The following is a 19,609-nucleotide window of genomic DNA, read 5'->3' as shown; positions in this document are numbered from 1 at the left end:
ATTAAAAATATACATGGGAACCAGGGGTGGAATACTCCTGGTTTGCTCATGCCTGTTGGTCATCATGAAGGCAGCGTGAGACTCTGCCCACTTGCCTGGACATCACCATTTGGGTTCTTTTACCCTCTGCGCATGCATAAAGCATTCTGGGCATGCTCAGAGGGTAAAAGAACTCAAATAGTGGCATCTGGGTGGGTGGGCGGAGCCTCACGCTGCCTTCGTGAGCGGCTCTTCGACAACCAACAGACACGAACGAACCGGGAGCATTTCACCCCGATAGGAACATACTTTTAATTACAGTATTGTGCCTTTTTAAAGATATATTACCATGGCCACTTCAGCAGCTATAACATTTCAGTTGTTTGTGGGTTTCGTATGCTGCTTGTCAAGTCTGAAGAAGTGGAAGTCAATCTAAAACTTATTATCTAAGATTCCAGCATACTTTTGTGGTGCAGAGTGAAGGAGCAGGAAAAAAAAAATCTATGTTTTATTCTGTTTGTACTTTAATGATCTTTTTGCACTTTAATTTATTTGGGTATTGCTGGTCAATTCATTTCTTCCTTATTTGAAAAAGAGAAAAAATACCCTGCTTTGCCAGAATTATATATTTAGTTGTAAGTAAAAATCCAAAGCCAGCCCAAAAAAAGGGGGGGGGGGGGGCAGAGGGAGAGACTGATTTACAGCAGATGTATTATATATTTTTGTATTTTAAAAAAGGGAAATAAAACAACAGTTTATACCTTGCAGAATAAATCTCCAATGTGGAAATAGATAATTTTCTTAAACCTCAATAATATACTTAAGTGAATAGGTTTCTCTTCTGTACTCCTAATAGGATTAAATGATATCATCTCTTTATCGCCTGAATTTTTGTCTTTGCCATTATTTAGTTAAAATTTGTGCATTCAATTAAATAGGGTAAACTCTACATGAGAAAATCTCAACACCGCAGAGATGATTAATTCTCTTTTAATATAATCTTGGTCAGTTGTTGAATGTCCCAGTTGCCTGTTCTCTCCCCCCCCCCCCCCCATCCTGTATAATCAGGTTTGGGTCCAGGTGGAAAATTCAATTATATCCCTATTCTCAATTAGCCTCCTCCAAATCTCCCCCCCCCCCAACCTCTTTTCCTATAGTATTCTCAACCTCCCACTTCCTTGGTCCGTTAAGTCCCTTCTTCAATCTCCTTTAGTTCTGGGAAACTGGAGCTACACATTTAGAATTATGAGTTCCCCTTTAAAAAAATGACAAGTTGATAATTCTGCTGACATCATTTTCAAAGGGATGGTTTCTCCCTCTTGGTTTATTTAACTTTAAATGTGTGGCCCTAATAATTTCTATATACAAGTATTTTTCAGTTTAAAGATTGCTTATGAATTCTGAGCTTGCTTTATTAGTTGCGCTGATTATCTATTTATTAAATCAGTACCAGTATGTCCCAGGAAAACTAACCCATTCTGGGCTGTACAGAATGGGTTTCATGAAAAGTAAGCAGCTCATTGTATTGCTTGGATGTGTCTGGATTTGCTTAAAGTCATTATTGTGCTGATTGCACTTTTACCAAATGCACCCTGGATTTCCTCCCCCCCCTCCCTTGTTAGCATAAATATTTCCATTTGCCTCAGTGGAGACCCAGAATTCTAGCATGCTAAAGTAGTTTTGGACACCCTGCGGAGCCATAATGGAACAAGCTTTCATCAGCTCAGACTGTATGAGACAACATTCAAACAACCACCCTAACCAAATGTCTCTCCTCTTCTCTTGCACCTTAGTTTCTGGGACAAATGACTTGACACTTCGTTAAAAAATGGGGAAGTTAAAACAAGGGAAAGATGCTTTAGTGAGTCAGTTAACAGCTGTGGGTTTTGCATTGACTGCATCCTGTGTTCTGAAATGAGAGCTCCTAATAAAACACTTTTAGATCATGAAGGATTAAAGATACTGGTGGCTTCTTGAGGGGTGGTATTTAGAAAACATGGCCTCAGTCTAGCCCCAAAGTACTTTTGTTGCTTTGGCTTGTCAGATAAGGTGTTCTTTTGTTTACTTCTGATATCTTAAATTGATGTTGAAAAGCTTAGTACCTAGCACAGTGATGGTGAACCTTTTTTTCCTCGGGTGCCGAAAAAGCGTGCACGCATGCTATCGCACATGCACGAGTGCCCACACTCATAATTCAATGCTGGGGGAGGGCAAAAACAGCTCCCCCCCCCGGAGGCTCTCTGGAGACCAAAAATGGCCTGGTTCCCAACTTCTGGTGGGCCTAGTAGGCTCGTGTTTCACCCTCTCCAAGCTCCAAAGGCTTCCCTGGAGCCAGGGGAGGGTAAAAATGCCCTCTCCCATCCCCCTCGGAGACTCTCTGGAAGCCAAAAACGCCCTTCCAGAGCCTCTGTGCGAACCAAAAATCAGCTGGCCGGCATACACATGCACATTGGAGATGAGATAGGGCAATGGCTCGCATGCCAGCAGATATGGCTCTGTGTGCCACCTGTGGGCACCCATGCCATAGGTTCACCATCACTGACCTAGCATATTAAAAAAAGAGAATCAACACATATTCTTATGATTCAGTTTTCTTAAGAGTTTCCTTTAAACACTCAGTTTTGGTCGCCACAATGTAAAAAGGATATTGTGACTCTAGAAAGAGTGCAGAGAAGAGCAACAAACATTATCATTAGGGGACTAAGGGCTAAAACGTATGAAGAACGGTTGCAGGAACTGGGTATGTCTAGTTTAATAGAAAGAAAGACTAAGGGAGACATGATAGGAGTGTTCTAATATCTCGTGTTGTCACAAAGAAGAGGGAGTCAAACTATTGTCCAAAGCGCCTGAGGGTAGAACAAAAAGCAATGGGTGGAAACTAAACAAAGAGAGAAGCAACTTAAAACTAAGGAGAAATTTTCTGACAGTTAGTTTAGAACAATTAATCAGTGGGACAGCTTGTCTCCAGAAGTTGTGAATGCTCCAACACTGGAAGTTTTTAAGATGTTGGATAACCATTTGTCTGAAGTGGTGTAGGATTTCCTACCTAAGCAGGGATTGGACTAGAGGACCTCCGAGGTCCCTTCCAACATGTTAAAAATGGCTTCTTTACAAGTGTAAATTTGATTAGGACTTCTTTCCGGTTCAGAATGTGTAATGAACATCTTCTCTCTCTCTTTTTTTGCCTTCTCATCTTTTCCCATCTGACTTTAGACATATGAAAATCCACGAGAAGGATGCAACGGGTGCCACAAGTACAACGCCTGCCTCTCCACTAAAACGCAGGCGCTTGTCCACCAAACGAAAATTGAGTCATGAGGCAGAGGCCGACAAAGAAGAGCAGAGTCCAGCAAAGAAGGTCCTCTAGCAAAAAAATAAACCCCCTCCCCAAATCCCACTGGTTGCTTAAAATAAGAGATTATGAATTCAGTTAATCACTTAAAATGGAAAGAAGGCGAAGTATAATAGATAAAACAATCACCAGTTTGTAATTTTAGACTCACAGAATTTTATACACACAATTTTAGACATTGTGCATGCTTCTTATGAAACTATTATGCAGTATTTTGGATAAAGATATATACATAACAAAGTAACTAGTCAGGAAAAGAAATAAAAACATTGTGGGTTTTTCTTCAGCTCCTGTAGTTCCCAACCCACAGAAGATGTCTGTTTATCTATGCTGATCTCCATTATTTACCTAAAGGAATGATGTTAAATAAATGATAGTGTATAAAATAGTGTAACTTTGGATTATCTCCAAAGATTCATGATAAAATATTAGTGAAAACCTTCTCTGTCAACATGGCAACTTCAAACAATGTTTTGAGTTCTGCATTTTGATTCTTTGTTGTTGTTGTTAACAACAAAACAACAACAACCCTACACTGCATTTGTTTTGAGTGAATGATGATTGATTGTGATCAAATTGTTTTGCCTGATAACGTTGAGAACTGAAGTAATTTCCTCCATTTATTCATATTCTGTGGGATGTGGAGTACCCCCTTAAGGGGGATAAAGGGAGTGAAATGAGAGAAATATCTAAACAGGTCAAAAGAGCTAATTAAACTGAATTGTTTTGTAAGGAAACATTCACATTCCATGAGATGTATGATTGTTTTTATGTTAAGGGTTTTAAACGTTTTTTTAAATATTGGATTTGTACTGTTTTTTTCTTGTTGTGAGCCGCTCCGAGTCCTTGGAGAGGCGTGGCATACAAATCTAATTATTAATAATAATAATAATAATAATAATAATAATAATAATAATAATAATAATTATTATTATTATTATTATTATTATTAGCCAGTGAAAGTGGTCCAGTGGTACTTGGCACGCTGGGTGCAGTACCAAAGGATCTCAGCAGACATTTGAAAACCATTGGAATTGACAAAATCTCCATCTGTCAATTGCAAAAGGCCACTTTACTGGGATCGGCGAACATAATTCACCGCTATATCATGCAGTCCTAGGTGCTTGGGAAGCACCCGACTGGTGATGAAATATGAAATCCAGCATACTGATCTCGTTTGCTGTGCTGTACTGACATAATAATAATAATTAATGTTGAGGATTTTTTTTTAATGGATCTTCAAATGTAAAAATAAATTTCGGGTTTAATTTCAGGTTTATTCTTATTGATCCATATAGAACAGTGATGGCTAAAATTTTGGGCCATCACATGACTACCCGCGTGCCTGAAATGGCACCCAAAACCATCCTGCCTGGCCTCGAGCAGTGTTCCAGCGCGCATGTGCATGGCAACATCCAAACATCCAGTTTTTGGCACAGACACACGCTTGATGAACATATGGTCATCACGCATGTGCATGTGAAAACCTGGAAGTTTGGGTGCCCAGCATGTGGCTTTGGTGCCTGTATGTGCATAGGCAGGCGGAAGAGGAACCAGCGAGGCTATGGGTCCCACGTGGGGTGACTCTGCGTGCCGCTTCCGTCATGCGTTCTATAGGTTAGCCACCACGAATAAAGTCCCTTTTTGTAACATTTAGCCCAGGGATAAAGCAGTGAATTACAGTGATACCTCATCTTACAAACGCCTCGTCATACAAACTTTTCGAGATACAAACCCAGGGTTTAAGATTTTTTTGCCTCTTCTTACAAACTATTTTCACCTTACAAACCCACCGCCGCTGCTGGGATGCCCCACCTCCGGACTTCCGTTGCCAGCGAAGCACCCGTTTTTGTGCTGCTGGGATTCCCCTGAGGCTCCCCTCCATGGGAAACCCCACCTCCAGACTTCCGTTGCCAGCTAAGCGCTCGTTTTTGCGATGCTGGGATCCCCCTGCAGCATCGCACAAAAACACAGAAGTCCGGAGGTGGGATTTCCTATGGAGGGGAACCTCAGGGGAATCCCAGCAGCACAAAAACGGGCGCTTCGGCCTGACAAAAGGGGTGAATTTTGGGCTTGCACGCATTAATCGCTTTTCCATTGATTCCTATGGGAAACATTGTTTCATCTTACAAACTTTTCACCTTAAGAACCTCGTCCCGGAACCAATTATGTTTGTAAGACAAGGTATCACTGTATTTACTAGCTGAAATGTATTGCTTTCAAAAACTGTTACTTGAATTGCAGCCTGGGTTTGAACATTTCTCCTCTCTCCCCTGCCCCCCCCCCTATGAACAGGTTGTGGAGGAACCACAAAATGGTGAAACTGAAAAAAGGGCTGATGAAATGTATCGATGTCCAGTCTGTTTCAAAGAATTCTCTTGCAAGTTTGGGCTGGAAACCCACATGGAAATACATCCAGATGCTTCATTGAGGTAAGAAGAGTGCTGTGAGATAAGTTTGTGAAAGACAAGATATTTCATGTTGATGTCACGTGCAGCAAATTTGAGCCATCCTTGAACTTGGCAGGCATTTTTTTTAGCATCATTATGAGACTTCATTGCTGTTCCCATTATTTTTACTATCTCCCTGGCAAAATAAAATACATCTTGGGAAGCAAAGTTTTGGCCTTGGGGAATTCTGGAAGCCCATGTGTCTTACAATTGCCAAATTTGAGAAATGGTGGTTTGGGTGGTGTGATCTTTGTGCATTTCTGTTCTCATTTCTGTTCTCTAATCTACATGATACTGTTGCACTCAAAATTATAGTGTGGTGCAAGGCTGGGAATTAATCTAGCATAGAGTATCAATCAGTAGTTGAGAGACAGGTCTAAAATGCGTCTCTCAGTAAGTCTCTTTGTGGCATTCAGGGATTGGGTTCCCATAACCTTGTAGATCGTGCTAAAAATGAGGTTGGGCAGTTTGAAGTTCAGATGTTATAGGAACTTGGTGGTTCTTTGAGTAGATCATATGAACGAATTTGTCACACATTATGATTTAGTGGTTTGTACCTATGCTTGTGATGGCGAACCTATGGCACACATGCCGCAGGTCACACGCGGAGCCACATCTGAGGGCATGCAAAGTGATCTCCTATGTCAGCTCCAGTGCGCATGTGCGTTCTGGCTAACTGATTTTCAGTCGTCAAGAGGGCAAGGGGAGGCCGTTTTTGCCCTCCCCAGGCTTCAGGAAAGCCTCCAGAGCCTGTGGATGGCAAAAAATGGGCCCAACAGGCCTATAGGAAGTTCATTTCTGAATTACTGGTAGGCCCATTGATCCTGTTTTTCGCCATCCACAGAGCCCGGAGGCTTCAATGAGGCCTGCACGCATTTTGGGGGGGGGGAGTGTGAAGGGGGTTCTGCATGCATTGCATTATGGATGTGGGCATACATACACAATAAAGCCCTTATGGCATTGGGCCAGAATATCTCCGGGACTACCTTCTGCCACACAAATCCCAGTGACCGGTTAGGTCCCACAGAGTCGGCCTTCTCCGGGTCCCGTCGACGAAACAATGTCATCTGGCGGGACCCAGGGGAAGAGCCTTCTCTGTGGCAGCCCCGACTCTCTGGAACCAACTCCCCCCAGAGATCAGAATTCCCCCTACCCTCCTCGCCTTTCGTAAGCTCCTTAAAACCCACCTCTGTTGTCAGGCATGGGGGAACTGAGATAACTTCCCGAGGCCTATATTGTTTATGTATGGTATGTTGTGTGCATGTTTTTTAAATTATGGGTTTTTAGTTTTAATTATTAGATTTGTATTGTATATTGTTTTTCTATTACTGCTGTGAGCCGCCCCGAGTCTATGGAGAGGGGCGGCATACAAATTTAATTAAATAATACTAATACTAATAACAATACTACTACTACTACTACTAATAATAATAATAATAATAATAATAATAATAATGATGATGATGATGATGATGATGATGCCTTTTTGGCACCCAAGCAAAAAAAAATGATTCACCATCACTGGCCTTAGCTGTTTTGTGAACCTGGTAATTGTGTTACTCTGTTACTCTGTTTGATTTTGCATGGAATGTGAACTTCATCACTTGTAGCATTGTATAAATCTTCTAAATTTCCACTTTCTAAGGGTTCTTTTTTTTTTGGTTAACTTTGTTCTTAACAACAACAGCAGCAAAAATTAAAGAATTCTCATATTTGAAAGCGCCATGCAGTTTAATTTAGTCCAGTGTTTCTCAGCCTTGGCAGTCTGAAGATGTGCGGACTTCAACTCCCAGAATTCCCCAGCCAGCATCGTTAGCTGGGGAATTCTGGGAGTTGAAGTCCACGCATCTTCAAACTGCCAAGGTTGAGAAACAGTGATTTAGTCCATTGGCGTGCCTAATGTAACCTGCTCCCCAGAGTAAAATGCTTGCTCCTATATGCATGCTGATAAATATGTCCTGTGTTGTGTAGGCTTCCTAGAAGCGCTTTTTCCTGAAAACTAATTACTGTAGCTCTTTTGATAAAGTTAATGAAATGAAACAGATCAGAAGTATTGGCATAGTAAATCTAACGTTGAAGGGATAGCTAGTCCGTAGTAATTTGTTTTTCATTGCCTCCGAAAATATTTTTGGCAGAATTAAGTCCTTGGGATTCAAGGATTATTGTGCAAATCAATAAGGTCTGGCTGCTAGTCTTGCCTTTGAAACTCTGCAGAGAGAGGCTGTAAGTGACCAGGTGGATTCAAACCTATTCTGCTGCTGTCAAATTAGCAAGTGAATAGGAAGAGGAGGGGGGGGGGGAATCGGCCTGATACTTGGCAGGGTGAGCAATGCACCACTGTCTTTTGAATGTAAATTTAAATTTCAAAACGCATGCATTGATTAGGTGAGAGATTTGACTTATTTTGAGGGGGAGGGCAGCCTCTTTTGATAATAATAATAATAGCAATGATAATAATAATTTATTAGATTTGTATGCCGCCCCTCTCCGGAGATGATGATGTGACACTTTTAAATTATGCACTTTTGGTCATTACGGCTAAGGGCAGCCTTGTCTATGAGTGCTGTGTGTGTGTCGGTATGCAAAATAATAGGGTCCTCTGTTGCACTGACAATTGGCTGCAAATGAGCCACTTAGCCTGGAATTCACTCTTCAGGCCTAGACTCTTGTCCTATTGAAACAACCTGAAGCTAGCCACACTGGCTAGTTGGGGCAGGGGCATCTCTGACCGCTGTCTTTTAGGGACCATCACCATCACTAGGAGATGGGCACAACACTGCCTTTTTCATCCTGGCTTCCCTCCTGCTGGGATTAGTTAAGACTCTTAGTTTTCTCTTCAGTCAGGCCAGCCAGCAGGGCTCCAGCTATTTCGGGGCATTTATATAGGAGCGATGATATAATTAGCCCGAACTGGGGAATGCTACATGGCCAATAAGGAAAAACAAGCGGTCTTTCACATGTTGGACTTTTTCTCTTCTGAAACTGCCCCATGCCTGGTTTGGTTTTCCTACTGATGCTATAAATGTGACTTTCCCCTCTGCATTCAACAGCTTTGGCAGGAGCGGAACTACATCACTCGAAAAGGCTTTCTGATGAAGGAGGATTTAAGTCATAGAATAATAATAATAATAATTATTATTATTATTATTTTTATTATTTATTAAATTTGTATGCTGCCCCTCTCCATAGACTCGGGGCGGCTCACAACAATAGTGGCAAAACAATATGTAATACAAATCTAATAATTTAAACTAAAAACCCATAATTTAAAAACATGCATACAACACACCATACATAAACAATATAGGCCTGGGGAAGTTATATCAGTTCCCCCATGCCTGACGGCAGAGGTGGGTTTTAAGGAGTATACGAAAGGCAAGGAGGGTGGGGGCAATTCTAATCTCAGGGGGGAGCTGGTTCCAGAGGGTCGGGGCCACCACAGAGAAGGCTCTTCCCCTGGGTCCCACCAGACAACATTGTTTCGGTCCATGGGATTCGTGATGCAGAAGGCGGTCCCGGAGATATTCTGGTCCAATGCCATGAAGGGCTTTATAGGTCAAAACCAACACTTTGAATTGTGACCGGAAATTGATCGGCAACCAATGCAGACTGCGGAGTGTTGGTGTAACATGAGCATACTTTGGAAAGCCCATGATTGCTCTCGCAGCTGCATTCTGCACGATCTGAAGTTTCCGAACACTTTTCAAAGGTAGCCCCATGTAGAGAGCATTATAGTAGTTGAATCTCGAGGTGATGCGGGCATGAGTGACTGTGAGTAGTGAGTCCCGATCCAGATAATAATAATAATAATAATAATAATAATAATAATAATAATAATAATAATAATAATAAGACTCGTGGTGGCTCAGAACACAACAGGAACACAATACATTACAAATCTAATAATAAAATTTAAAAATCAATTAAAAAACATTAATAACATAACCAGTGTTCTAAAATCACCAACTACACAATCGTACACATTCAATCCAGTCCATCATACAACAGAGGTCGGAAAACACAATGAAGGGGGGGAGGTAATTATCCCGACGCCTGGCGACAAAGGTGAGTCTTCAGCATTTTACGGAAAGCAAGGAGGGTAGGGGCTGTTCGAATCTCTGGAGGGAGTTGATTCCAGAGGGCTGGGGCCGCCCCAGAGAAGCCTCTTCCCCTGGGCCCCGCCAGCCGACATTGTTTAGTCGACGGGACCCGGAGAAGGCCAACTCTGTGGGACCTAATCAGCCACTGGGATTTGTGCAGCAGAAGGCGGTCCTGGAGGTATTCTGGTCCGAGAGGGGTGGCATACAAATCTAATAAATCAAATCAAATTAAGATTAAAGCCACTAAGACCATTCTGTGTAAAGTGGACGACTGTCTAACAACTGTTTTAGCACAGCCAGCAAAAAGGAACTTAACACTTGTCTGGTAATTTGTTTCATGGTTAAACTTCTCCGTACTGAAGGAGCGGGTCCAGCAGTCACATGGGTTGCTCATGTCCAATCCGGTGGAACTGAGCCTAGTGTTAAAAAAGCTTGCCGGATCCGCCCCTTCCCCAGAATTCGCTCAGTTCGCATATCCTGCGGTTGTATTGTGATAGCTCGTTCAACTTTCTACCACCTTCCCTTCGATCTTTTCCTTCAAAAGTAGTAAGAATTGTTTTACCATTATTATTTACTTGCACTATAGCGCCAGCCGTTTGTGGCTCGGCTTTTTTCCTTTGGAGAAGTTGCGGTTTCGTTTTCCCCCGGCGGTTTTGCCGTGTACGATCCCCGCTGCCGCTTGTGGATTCCTTTAATCCTTTGGCCTGGAGGTCTTGGTGCAAGTATTGATTTATTGATTTATTGATTCATAATTGTATATTATTAAAGGGCTTAAGAAATACCTCCTGCGGAGTGAGACGTCTTGCTAGTCTCCTGGACTTAGTCGATCGCTTCCCCTTTAAGAAATATTACGGAGCGATTTTTCGGCGCGAAGGCCTTCGCGCCCTTTTTAAATTTAGGCCTCTCGTGTTGGCCTCCTGCCAGCCGCGTAGGCCTCAGTCCACCGCGTGGATCCCGGAGCGGGCCTTGGGACGCCCAGGCTTAATTCTCCACCGGCTAAGCCTCCAACCAGAGTGCCTTGGTTTACTTAATTATAAAGTTTAGGGAGGCTGGCCCCGCTGGATTTGGGGACACGAACTCTGGGTTTGCCCAGATTGCCCTCAAGTCTCAGCAGCTTCGAGGCCTCGAAGCAGGATCCATTCCTCTTGGGAAGTCCTTGAAATTCTTCTCCTTAATTATTCAGTTATTGGCTCAGCCTTGTCTTCTGTTAATTGTCAGACTATGGCTACTTTTCCCAAGAGAGGCACAACTAAAGGTCCCAGAGAGGCCAGGCCTACAGGCGATGAGATTACTAGTATCCCCCAGGCCTCTTCCTCCTCTTCTCCAGGGGCCCGCCCCTCGACCAAGGTCACCAGGGCCGAGAAGAGAAGGGACCTAGCCCTACAAAGAATCCATGACAAATCAGCAAAACGTTTGAAAGTACAGGCCCAAGTACTCAGTAGTCAAGACCCCCCAGAGGCTTCTAGTCTACCTCCTTCTGGGGTCCCTGTGTTATCTCTGGATGAGCCTAACCTAGACAGACCCCAACCTAACCTATGGGGCATAGGTCCAGAGGAACCAGATATTATTGAAGATTCCCCCCAGCCAGGATCCTCCCAGGCCTTTAGGGATTCTTCTGCCATTCCTGCTGATATTTCTAGTTTACCTCCTGAGTTCCAATCTATTTTTGCTGTGTTGTCCAAGGCCATTGATGCCAAACTCTCCACCATCAATGAGCTTCCCTTACCTCCTCCTCCTCCTCGTCCCTCCCGCCCCTTGGGTTCTTCCCCAGCGGTTAGAGCTCCTATTCAGGATGATTCAGATTCCTCTCAGGACGAATATGAGGATATGGAGGATGATGAGGATCCCTTTCAAGGCCTCTCAGATGATGAGGAATCCCAAATAAAGGTTCCTTCTCCAATTACTATTTTTCCTTCTCAATTATTCAAATCTCTCCTCCTCAAAGCTAGAATTTCTACGGGATTAGCGGCCCAGGAGAAACAAGCCTCCACTTCCACTGATCCCCCGGAGGAGAATTTACCTTACTTCACAGAGGAACAGGAGGATAACGAGGTAATTCCTATGCCTAAATTGTTTAAAGATGCTTTACTCAAACAGTGGGATTTCCCAGCCTCTGGCCTTAATCCCTCCACCAAGGACAGAAAGTTGTACAAACTTTCCTCTTCCTATGAAGAGCTTCTATCTTTTCCCAAACCGGATGAACCTGTCAAGATCCTTCACTCGGCAGCGGCTGTGCCAGGCGAAGCGGAGGAAGTCCTCCGCCCAGAGGACAAGCGGATTGAACAAATGCTCAAAAGAGGATTCACCGCAGATTCCTGGGCCATTAAAAGTTCTGCAGCAGCTTCCTTTTTCTCCAGAGCCATGCTTCTGTGGCTTCGTCAACTTCAACAGCATATTCCTCCCGATGACTTGAGAGGTCAACAAGACTTCAACAAGGTCTTTGCAGCTGCCCAGTACGTGGCTGATGCCACCTTGCAATCTACTAGATTTTCTGCTAAGTCTATTGCAGCTTCTACAACGGCAAGAAGACTCCTATGGATTCGCCCTTGGCAAGCGGGAGTACGCCAGAAGTGGCAGTTATCCCAGGGCCCCTTAAAGCGCGACCTTCTTTTCGGTGATCTTCTGGATCCACTCCTCACGGAAACCACGGACAAGAAGAAAGTTTTGGGTCCAACCACAAAAAAGGCTACCAAAACGCAGTCCTTTCGTCGCCCAGGGCGCCAGCAAGATCAAGCGGCTTCCTATCAGAGATCTCCAGGTCAGTATTCCCCCCGCTTTCGTTCCCAAGGTAGGAACTCCAGGGGCAGAGGTTTTCGCTTCCAAAGGGGAGCGTCCTCTAACAGGGCTTCAAAAAAACCTAGATGGTAATCTTTCCTCAATTCCCATAGGGGGTCGCCTAGCCCATTTCGCCTCTAATTGGTGTCTCACCTCCAAGGACCCCTGGGTCATTGACACTGTTCAAACAGGCCTTCTTTTAGAATTTATTTCTCCTCCCCCGAAACGTTTTATTTCCTGCCCTTCTCCCAGGTCCTCCTCAGATTGTAACCGTATGGAGGAGGCCATTTCTCATTTATTGTCCATCAGAGCCATTCAACCGGTTCCTTCCGGTCAGAAGGGCCTAGGGTTTTACTCCATCCTATTTATGGTTCCAAAGTCCTCCGGAGGTTGGAGAGCTATTTTGGATTTAAAGAAGCTAAACCTATTCATCAAATATAGGAAGTTTAAGATGCACTCCTTATCTTCTATTTTGGCCGCCATCCACACGGGAGATTTCATGGTCTCCTTAGACCTCACTGAGGCCTACCTCCACATTCCTATAGCCAAATGCCACAGAAAATTTTTACGTTTTTCCTTTCAAGGCAGGCATTTCCAGTATAGGGCGATGCCATTTGGCCTTTCCTCGGCCCCTCGGGTCTTTACAAAGCTCTTGGGGTCCCTGGCGGCCTATATCCGGGCGTCTCCCATCCACATTTTATGTTATCTTGATGATATTTTGATTCATGGGAACTCCCTAGAGAAAGTGAAAACAGACCTTTCTGTCACCATGTCAGTCCTTCAGGACCATGGATTTTCCATCAACTTTGATAAAAGTCACCTCCAACCTTCCACATCCATCTTACACCTGGGATCCATTATTAATTCAGAATCCTCCCAGGTTTTTCTCTCTCCCGAGAGAAAACTCAGTATAGGGGAGTTAATTTCTAACATTTTATCTAATTCTTCAGTATCCATAGTAACTCTGTCATCCCTTTTGGGGAAGATGGTGTCATGCATAGGCATCATTCCCTGGGCTCGCCTTCATGCTAGGGAACTCCAGTGGCTCCTATTACCCTTTCAGAGATCGGGGCACAGCAACTCAAATCGTCGCATTGTCATCCCACCAAGTGTTCGCAGATCCTTCAAGTGGTGGAAGTCTCCGGCCATGGACAAAGGATCCCCGTTCAGGTGCCCGGATCAATTTGTCATCACCACAGATGCCAGTCTATCGGGATGGGGCGCCCACGCCCAGGGGATGATAGCCCAGGGCACGTGGTCCCCAGAGGAAGCTTCCAGGCCAATCAATTGGCTAGAGTTAAGAGCCGTTTCCCTGGCTCTGAAGCACTTCTCTCCTCGCATTCCCAACCGGCACGTTCTCATTCTCACCGACAACATTGCCACAAAAAGCCATATCTGCAGACAGGGGGGCACGAGATCCAAGGCCCTCATGAGGGAGGCCCTCAAGTTAGGCCTTTGGGCGGAAAAACATCTTCGGTCGCTCCTAGCCGACCACATCTCGGGGAGCCTCAACGTCCAGGCGGATTGGCTATCTCGAGCAGATAGACCCAGGAGAGTGGAACCTCCATCAAGACCTGTTCCATCAAATCAGCCTCAGATTCGGCCTACCAATCCTGGATCTCTTCGCGACCAATGCGAACGCCCAACTCCCTCACTTCTTTTCCAGATTTCCATCCCCGGGAGCGGAAGCAATCAATGCCCTCCGGAGTCCATGGCCTCCAGGCCTACTCTACGCATTTCCTCCAATTCCAATTCTCCCGGACGTGATTCACAAGGTCCTCACCGAGAGGGCCCGAGTAATCTTAATCGCCCCTCATTGGCCCCGCCGGCCCTGGTTCGCGGATCTCCAACAGCTGTCCGTCCAGGACCCTTGGCGACTCCCCGTTTCGGGGGATATGCTGCGGCAGGGGGCCTCATTCCATCCAGACCCGGAGTGGTTCCACCTCACCGCCTGGCTGTTATCAGGAGAGACTTAGAACTGCGTGGTCATGACCCCGATTCAGTGGAGGTCATTTTAAAGGCCAGAAGGGGTTCGACCAATCGAATCTACGACCACACGTGGTCCAAGTTTCACCAGTGGTGTCTACAGGAAGGTCTCTCTCCTCTGTGCATCCCCATACACAGAATCATTTCCTTCCTTCTGCAAGGCTTCCATAAAGGACTTTCCACCAGCACCCTCCGGCGTCATCTGGCAGCCATTTCATCTGTCCTAGGGGGTCCCCGCAGACAGCCTCTCCGATCCTTCCCTGAAGTTCAGGAATTCCTCAAGGGCATAGCCAACCTCAGACCTTCCAAGGTCCACAGGTATCCATCCTGGGATTTGCCACGGGTTCTCCATTCCCTCACGCAGGCACCATACGAACCCCTTAAATCGGCGTCCCTCAGGTACCTATCCTTTAAGGTAGCATTCCTGGTGGCTATTACCTCTGCACGACGCATTTCGGAGTTGGCTGCCCTCTCAATCAGGCAGGACCTTTGTCAATTTCATCAGGACAAGGTAGTCTTGCGACTGGACCCCACCTTCTTACCCAAGGTCAGTTCCATGTTCCACAGAACTCAGGATATTGTCCTACCATCCTTCTGCCTCCAACGAGACCATCCCTTGGCAATTAGATGGCACACCCTGGATCTTATTAGAGCGCTGAGAATCTATATCCAACGCACTGGACCCTTTCGGAGGTCAGAAGCACTGTTTATAGCCTATCACCCCAGAGTCATGGGTGCCAAAGTGTCTTCAACAGTAATAGGCCGTTGGATCAGAGGGACTATATCTAAGGCCTATGAATCGGCCTCCCTCTCAGTCCCAAGGAACATCACAGCGCATTCCACCAGGAGCGCAGCCACCTCGGCCGCTTGGGCGACTCAAGCCCCGTTGGAGGAGGTCTGCAAAGCAGCCACTTGGGCCTCGCCAAATTCCTTCATCAGGCACTACAAGATTGATGCTTACGCTTCAGCGGACGCTGCCTTCGGCAGAAGGGTACTCCAATCCGTTATCTCACACGATAGCAATCTAACCCCTCCCTAGGGACCATCTATTGGGTATGTCCCATGTGACTGCTGGACCCGCTCCTTCAGTACGGAGAATAGGCGTTGATTGCTTACCTGAACGCCTCTTCTCGTACGGTGAGCGGGTACAGCAGTCACTTCCCGCCCTTGTATGTGTCTTCTTTACCTTCTATAATCCTTTTTCCTCTAACAATAAGAGTTGAACACTACAGAGCTTCACAGCTGAGCCTAGTCTATGGATTCGCGAATTCTGGGGAAGGGGCGGATCCGGCAAGCTTTTTTAACACTAGGCTCAGTTCCACCGGATTGGACATGAGCAACCCATGTGACTGCTGTACCCGCTCACCGTACGAGAAGAGGCGTTCAGGTAAGCAATCAACGCCTATTCATTTGCCGATAAAGTTTCCCCACGTAACATTCATTTGGAATCCCTCTTCAATTTAAAGCCATCATTCCGTGGATCAGCATGCGCATGCTGATCCACCAAGGCTGCCAGACATCTGAGGACAAACAACCATAGCACAAGAGAAGTGAGCACTTCGCAAAGCCAGAGCTGCAACTGCTGTGACAATGGTGCCCACACGTGTCTGCCTAATATTGTGGCAGAACATTTCGTGCCTCTCTAGGCCTTACAAGCCACCTGCGGACACATCGTGGACAGCCCACAACCTGTTAGATGTCAAGGTCCTCTTCGAACATGAGCCGAGGTGGCACAGTGCAGTACTGCAGGCCACTAAAGCAGACCGCTAGATCTGCAGGTCAGCGGTTCTTATACAAATAGTATAAGAATTAGAAAAAACGTTTTCAGAACACAATCTGTATTGAACTTAATCATTGAACTTACTAGGCAAAAATAAATTATAATAAAGCCTTCCAACCTTCCAAGGTGGGTAAATTGAGGACCCGGATTGTGGGGGAAATATGCTGGCTCTGTTAAAAAGTGCTATTGCTAACGTTGTAAGCCGCTCTGAGTCGAAGGAGAGGGGTGGCATTAAAAAAATGAATAAATAAATAAAATAAATAAATGATTTATTGATAACGATGGACAAACACCATCATTATTCCATATTATCTTTTGTTTAAGCAATGGAAATTAAGTATTGATTTTCTTCTGTGTGATATCCTTCTTGGCAGACTCCTAAATTCCATTTATAAGTGGGGAGGGGGGAGGTCCAAAACATTTTCCTCCTCCTATTTACCCCCTAACAAACCTATGCGGTAGGTTGACTGAGAGAGAGAGTGACTGGCCCAAAATCACCAGCTGGCTTTCATGGCTAAGGTGAAACTTGAACTCACTTTTACCTAAAAGGATGTTGCGTAGAACAAGACCGGTACTTGGCATACCATATTCTTGTACTCTGTTCATCCTTGTTGCTTTCTTTGAACCTATTTCAATTCCATTGAATGCTCCATAAAGTGCAGTGCTGGGATCTGGAAATCTGAATCTGATCTGACCAGTGTTAGAAGTATTTTGTCCCGTGGTTTGGAAATTATGCATCAATTAATGTAGTTTAAAATTGCAATTGCCTTCCTTCCTTCCTTCCTTCCTTCCTTCCTTCCTTCCTTCCTTCCTTCCTTCCTTCCTTCCTTCTTGCCTGCCTGCTGCCTTCCTGCCTGCCTGCCTGCCTGCCTGCCTGCCATCCTTCCTTCATGCCTGCCTGCCTGCCTGCCTGCCATCCTTCCTTCATGCCTGCCTGCCTGCCTGCCTGCCATCCTTCCTTCCTGCCTGCCTGCCTGCCTGCCATCCTTCCTGCCTGCCTGCCATCCTTCCTTCATGCCTGCCTGCCTGCCATCCTGCCTGCCTGCCTGCCTGCCTGCCATCCTTCCTTCATGCCTGCCTGCCTGCCTGCCATCCTGCCTGCCTGCCATCCTGCCTGCCTGCCTGCCATCCTTCCTTCCTGCCTGCCTACCTGCTTGCCTTCATGACTGCCTGCCTGCCTGCCATCCTTCCTTCATGCCTGCCTGCCTGCCTGCCATCATTCCTTCCTTCCTTCCCTACGTACCTACCTACCTACCTACCTACCTACCTACCCCTCTCTCTTCCTTTTGCAGCCATCTCATAATGCTGAGTCATACTGATTTTTCAGCCATCTGCTACTCAGAAAACCTATTCACACCTAATATTGCTTAACTTGCTATCCTCAGTCATATTCCTGTTCAAATTATTTCAGGCCTCTACATGCATTAGTTTAGATTTGTCTTTTTAAAATCTCATTCAGGTTTTCAGCCTTTTCTCTACCTTATATCAAGTTCATTTCTGAATTGTATTTTTGTCTTCTTATAGTGTTAGGCTTCCTTTCCGCTTTTAGAGTTAGATCATTTTATCCTATTTCTGCTTCTTGAAGGTTTGATGATTCAAATATGATGTGAATAATCAGGGATTTTACAATCAACTACACTTTTGAATACAATTAGGAAGAGAGAGATAGATAGAAGAACCAACTTTGATAAATAAGAACTTTTAGATCTGAAGGGGCCAGATTTTTATGAACATCTAAGCCTGTGAAATGAACATCTAAGCCTGTCACATATGTTTACTTCGTGTTTGTTTCTTTTATTAGCAAACATTGACTCCTTTCCTACAATTTAACTTTAACTTCCCTTCTCCCTGTTCTGTCCTCTACAGATTCTAAACTTGTATAAACTTGCTTAGCCTCTTCTCAGACCTTGTTCCTTCAGCCGCTCCTCGGCCTTTATTTGTCAATCTCCTCCTTGACCGTTATCAAACTCTCCTTTCACTTCAGCTGAAAGCCAGAATGGGAATCTTAATTTGAAAACGCCAGCGTGCTCTGAGAAGTTTCCAAAGTTTCCTGGTTGCAACCTAAACTTGCACAGGGAGTGTTCTTCCCCCCTTCTAGAAGGAACGTCAAGCCTATTAACGCACTGTGAAGAATATTATTTCCATGCAGCAGCTGGCATGATATACTGGAGAATTAATTGAGTCCCGTCGTAGTATAGAACCTCTTTTCTTGCAGCTAAAAGCTCCTGATTGTGTTTATAAGCTGTTGAATAACAGTTGTCTTGTCTCACTATCTGTTGGTCAGATTTTCACCCTTGGCTCTCTTCCCTTCAGTATTAATGCCAGCTCCTCTAATGCCAGTAACAGGGGGGGGGATTAATGCAGCTGTTTGATCCCATTTCTCAGAGACTTCTGAGCAAAAAGACTTCTGAGTTGTCCTGAAAGGCAGTCAGTGTGGCGAACTGCTCAGGTTAACAGGGACATAAAGCAGTGCACGTTTAATAAAGGTGAACATTGCAATCTTTTCAACAGCGAATAAGTCGTTTGCTTTGAAAGGCTACTTATTGGCAGTGTTCCCTCTAATTTTTTTGGGGGGTGGACGGAAAAGTATAGTGTATGAGTGGCAGTCCCTTCGGGACTGGGCGGCACAGAAATAATAAATAAATAAACAAACAAACAAATAAAAAACCCACCCTGTTTTGCCTCAGAGAATTTCAAAATAAAATACTGTACTGTGTGTCTATAACAGTGAGCTCATAATAGGGCAACTCTATCAATATCTAAATGCCACTTAAATAGTTGAGCTAGTTTCAAACTAGATTTTGATTTTCTTTCTCTCTTCCTTACTCCCATTCTTTTTCTTTCTCTTTTCCTTCCTCTCTTTTTTCTATCTGTTTCTCTCTCTTCCTCTCTTCCTCTCTCTCTCCTTCCCTCTCACTCTTTCCCTCTCGGCTTCTGGGCAGGTTTGGAAAACTCTGAGTTGATGATGATTTTTAAATGAGTGATTGCTCACTGCTCAGCTTAGAGGGAACTATGCTTATTGGTGACTTTAACTTCAAAGCTGTTTTAGAATTCTGCCAATCTCAAAGTAGAAACAAAAGGGCATTTGGGGGATTCAGTAAATAATTTTTGTGATGATTAGGAAACGTCTGCCTAAGTATTGGTTAATGCAGGGATCCCCAAACTTGGCAACTTTAAGACTTGTGGA

At 44.7% G+C, this 19,609-nt stretch overlaps 1 protein-coding gene across 9 annotated transcripts in view; it reads left to right on the top strand.

Moving 5' to 3' along the window:
* RREB1 (ras responsive element binding protein 1) overlaps positions 1-19,609 on the top strand; it is a 238,983-nt gene that overhangs the window by 180,870 nt on the left and 38,504 nt on the right. For all 9 annotated transcript variants that reach the window (XM_070747213.1, XM_070747211.1, XM_070747209.1 and 6 more), the window contains 2 exons: positions 3,193-3,337; positions 5,627-5,763. In XM_070747213.1, the coding sequence (XP_070603314.1) occupies positions 3,193-3,337; positions 5,627-5,763 (282 nt within the window). The remainder of the gene's footprint in view (positions 1-3,192; positions 3,338-5,626; positions 5,764-19,609) is intronic.

This window comes from Erythrolamprus reginae, chromosome 3 (assembly GCF_031021105.1).
Source record: "Erythrolamprus reginae isolate rEryReg1 chromosome 3, rEryReg1.hap1, whole genome shotgun sequence".
In the NCBI taxonomy this organism is placed as follows: Eukaryota; Metazoa; Chordata; class Lepidosauria; order Squamata; family Dipsadidae; genus Erythrolamprus; species Erythrolamprus reginae.
This window is presented reverse-complemented; position numbering and strand designations above follow the sequence as displayed.